This window comes from Cyprinodon variegatus, unplaced genomic scaffold (genome assembly GCF_000732505.1).
Source record: "Cyprinodon variegatus isolate N-32 unplaced genomic scaffold, C_variegatus-1.0 Scaffold609, whole genome shotgun sequence".
Taxonomy (NCBI): Eukaryota; Metazoa; Chordata; class Actinopteri; order Cyprinodontiformes; family Cyprinodontidae; genus Cyprinodon; species Cyprinodon variegatus.
The window spans coordinates 501,125-505,690 of record NW_015151062.1 but is presented as its reverse complement, the minus strand read 5'-3'; the positions used below and the strand labels follow the sequence as shown (position 1 = coordinate 505,690).

The window sequence follows — 4,566 nt, the reverse complement described above, 5'->3', positions numbered from 1 at the left end:
ACGGGGATGGACGTCTGTGTCTTCGGCAGGCGTAGAGCTAACAGAACATTATTTCATACAATAACAGAAAAATTAATAAAGAGTACATTTCTATCCATGCAGTGGCGGTTCTAGACCAAATGTACCAGGGGGCCAGCGTGTTTCATGGGGGCCCAGAAAAGCATGAAATAAAAAAAAAACAGGGCAAGCAGTTCAGATATATAAAGAGAGCTGCATGAACTGAAATTTCTCTTCAACTTGGTTTAATAAAACTTCTATTACTAATTAGGTCAATATATATTCAGAATTCAGGAATTTTATTTTTTGCTTAATTACCGTTTTTTTGTTGTTGTTGTTTTTTTTTTTTATAAAATCTGAATTGGAACTCAAGAAAAAACTGATAAATTCAGCTGTAAAATTTTTTTTTTTTTTCATTTTGAAAACAACCATTTAGCAGATGAAGACTGGGATCCTATCGCAGCACCACTGCAGATATCACCTCACTGTTTTTGAATAATTAGTAAAACAGAATTTGCAACCATGTCTGTTCCAGCGCATATCATCTTTAGAGTTTCTTTGAGCATGATGTCTTCAGTACAGGGGCCATAACGGGGGCCAGGACATGTTCTAGAGGGGCACTGGCCCCCGTTGGCCCCTGTCTAGAGCTGCCCATGTATCCATGTTTAAGCCAGAATGATTTGACATCTAAATTTGATTTCCCTACGACTTTAAGTTAGCAGAGCTACTTCAACATGCAGCCATCTTTATTAACACAATTCTAGAATTTATGTGATTAATTAATTGTAAAGAAATGATGAAAACACTTGAATGTTTTCCCAACATAAATCTAAAATAAAACTGGAATTTTAAATATTGAAGGTTGGCCCCAAACCGGGAATAAATCTATTTAGCAAAACCCACTAAAAGAAGCAGCGTTTATGCAACCAGATGCTAACAAATCAATCCTCTTCCTCCATCAGAAGCACAGAGTTACTGATTATTAGTGGGTTTTTGGCCACACCCCCTACAGCCTTCCTGATTAGACACGGGGTCCTAGATCTATTCCTATCTATCTAGATCCACACAGCGGGTCAGTACCCACTGAAAACCTCTCTAAACATTTCTGCCTCACTGTTCCCTGAAGGAGGACTTCAGCCTCATTGTAATGTAGATTTGCAGGGACCAATAAAGTTGATTGTCTTTGCTCCTTTAGTCGGTGAATTACGGTAATTATTGTGGCTTAATTCCTGATTCCTTCATCTGCTTCCTGGTTCTGACCCGGATCAGGTCCCAGTTCAGTCTTGGATCTGCTGAGACCTGAGGACCGACAGCGCCTGCTCAGCCTTCGAAACTCCTCGGCCCAGAAGCCCTCCACGCCCGACCCCCCCCTGCCCACTCCGGCCGGACCGCTTCCGACGCCATCCGCCCTCCGGGAGCAGGAGGCTCTAGCGGCGTGGAGAGGCTCCTCCTCCTCACAGAGCTTCAAACCTTTTGAGAAAACCCCCAGCAAGCAGGCGCGCTACGAGCTGTACCTGAGCCGCCTCCGTGACGGAGACAAAGGTAGGAGACGCCCCACAGAAACCAGGAACCGCTTCACCTAGAATCCAACTGAAGGTCTGAACCAGGGCTACAACTAACTAGATTTAACACATCGATTAAACGATTGATTACTTTTTAAATTAATCGATTAATAATCAGATAGCCAAAGGTTCCTTAAAGAAGACTTTTTGTGAAATTAAACCTGGTGAAGCTAAAACTTTTCCACTTCAGACGTTCTGGATAGAAAATATGAGAGAAGAAAAATATTTTTATCCTAAATAAAAATCTTTACATATTTTGTTTTACAAATTTGGTATAATTACTGCTCTAAGGTCGCTCTGTCAGCTAAAGGCATGTTTTAAAATCTCTAAACTCCAGTTAACAATTAATCGACTTCTAAATGATTTGAAGATTATTTAACCCTTTAAGCACCGAGGCGCTTAGGAGCAAATTCTGCCTGAAATTCCAGATGTGAATTTAAGCAAGTACAGCTCCCAAACAATAAATCGGAAATACAATTGTTTGTATTTGTGTGACATAAAGGCTTTGAGGGATAGTTTTCAGGTGGAACCACTATTTTAAATGTCAGCATGTCTGATTTATAGGAGATTAAACAAAGAAAAAACAAAAAAAAATGTTTTTTTCCAAGATAAAAACTGCAAAATACCATGAAAGCCTGTTTTAAACTCTGGATGAAGCTCAGACTCCATAGATCCACATCTGGACTAGAACTCAAACACATTTGGACCGAATATGATGAAGCATGTTTGTTCCACAAAGCTTTTAGCTGGCAGTGAGCTGGCAGGAAATGGGATTTTAGCACAATGCCAAATGTACAAAAATGCATTTTTTCCTCTCATAAAGGAGAATCTGGTCAGATAAATATGCTGATTTCCATCATTGGAGACCTTCTGCATGAGGCAAAGCCTTTGCTCCTCAGATTTAGCCGTTTGTTCATTTGAAATTTACCGATAAAATCACCAAACTGAATAGAAAATAAGAGCAACAGAGCAATTACCTCCAATGATGGCGGCCATTAGGAGGCGGGGCTAAAAATTAATACCTGCTGATGCCACACAGAGTCGCACATGTCAGGTGGAATTTTAAATCTTATTTTGTTTATTTGTTAACCCAGCTATAAAACAAAAGGTACTTGTGAAAAAATTATTTTAAAACATGATTTAGAAATTTTAAAGCCCCATTTGAAAGGCGTGTGGAGGATAAAAAGTGCCAAAATTAAATAAATAAATACAGCATTAAATAAATAATTAAATGTGTCAATAATTAATTAAATGTGGAATTAAATAAATAAATGTGTCATTCATTAATTAAAACCACGTCACTAATATAAAGTGCCGCAATTAAATAAATAAATACAGCGATAAACAAATAATTAAATGTGTAATTCATTAAATAAATACGGAATTAAATATATAAATGTGTCATTAATTTAATAAAATTCGTCTTCATTTTATTAAAATATATATATAATTATTTCAGTGCATCGAAACCATTAAAAGAATCTGTCAAACTCACCCATCAAAGTTAGGGGGCGGGGCTAACGTGAATCGAGTCTCTGTAATCGATTTGCTCCGCCTTAATGTGCAGGGTGACCAATCAGGTGTTAGAGAACCGCCCCCTAACTTTGATGGGTGAGTTTGACAGATTCTTTGAATGGCTTCAATGCACTGAAATAATTATATATTTTTTTGATAAAATGAAGACGTATTTAATTAAATTAATGACACATTTATATATTTAATTCTGTATTTATTTAATGAATTACACATTTAATTCATTGTTTATCACTGTATTTATTTATTTAATTGTGGCACTTTATATTAGTGACGTGGTTTTAATTAATGAATGACACATTTATTTATTTAATTCCACATTTAATTAATTATTGACACATTTAATTATTTATTTAATGCTGTATTTATTTATTTAATTTTGGCACTTTTTATCCTCCATATGAAAACACCATGTGACTGTGTTTTGGCCATGAGCCGGTGTCAGCTGGGCCCTGCGCCGGGTCCGCCGGGCTCAGGCGGGTAAATATTCGATTAAATCGGATGAACGGTCTCGGCCCGTCTTAATGTTGTTCCTGTGGATCTTCAGGTTTAACCGGTTAATCTCGATCATTTCCTGCTTCCTTCATGAGCAGAAACGACCATCAAACTGGTCATTTCAGGCCCACTGGGCCAGAACCAGTGGGCCCAGTGGGCCAGAACCCGTCTAAAGAGGTTCTTCTGTCCCTTAGATGCCCTGGAGCAAAGTCTGGACCCGACCATGACTGAGTGGGAGCGCAGCAGGGAGCGCGAGGAGTTCGTCCGAGCATCCATCTTGTACCGACCGTCCTCTTCCTCGCTGTCGTCTCGCTTCACTAGCGCCAAGCACCAGGAGGACGACGACACGGTGGAGGTCCACCTGGACCAGGAGGTAGGACACCCAGATGTGTTCTGCTCGGGGACGCTCCCCCTCTTCTCCTGGGAAGTCTGAGCTTGTTGTTTGGTTGCCAGGGCGACGAGGATGATAAGCAGGAAGCCGTCAAGATGAAGATGTTTGGAAAACTGACCAGAGAGACGTTGGAGTGGCATCCTGACAGACTGCTGTGCAAGAGGTTCAACGTTCCGGACCCTTACCCTGGGTACGAACCGAACCGGACCAGAACAAAGCCCCGTGTCCCAACGTGACGGCTAACTCTGCCTCTGATTGGTCCTTCAGGTCGTCGTTGGTGGGTCTGCCCAAGGTGAAGAGAGACAAGTTCTCCGTCTTCAACTTCTTAACTGTTCCAGAGAGCCGGCAGGCGGCAGGTAGGTCCACTGAGGAAGAACCGGACCCGCCGCGTCCAACAACTGGTTCTGGACCACAAACACTTTGCATCGTTTTCTGGTCCATCAACAAACGAGCGACCGACATAGAAGCAGAACCTTCAGAACTCTGGCTGCAGGTCCTCTGGGCTCAGATGGGTTGGAGACGTCTGGACTTTGACTAGACTCTATGTACAGATTGAAGATTATAACCGTACATCCAGACAGATACAGA

General features: G+C 40.9%; 1 protein-coding gene across 1 annotated transcript in view; it reads left to right on the top strand.

Moving 5' to 3' along the window:
- Positions 1 to 4,566, top strand: part of gpatch1 (G-patch domain containing 1) — an 18,625-nt gene that overhangs the window by 10,801 nt on the left and 3,258 nt on the right. Inside the window, exons 9-12 of the mRNA XM_015392833.1 lie at positions 1,267 to 1,539; positions 3,782 to 3,960; positions 4,041 to 4,168; positions 4,246 to 4,334. Coding sequence (XP_015248319.1) covers positions 1,267 to 1,539; positions 3,782 to 3,960; positions 4,041 to 4,168; positions 4,246 to 4,334 — 669 coding nt within the window. The remainder of the gene's footprint in view (positions 1 to 1,266; positions 1,540 to 3,781; positions 3,961 to 4,040; positions 4,169 to 4,245; positions 4,335 to 4,566) is intronic.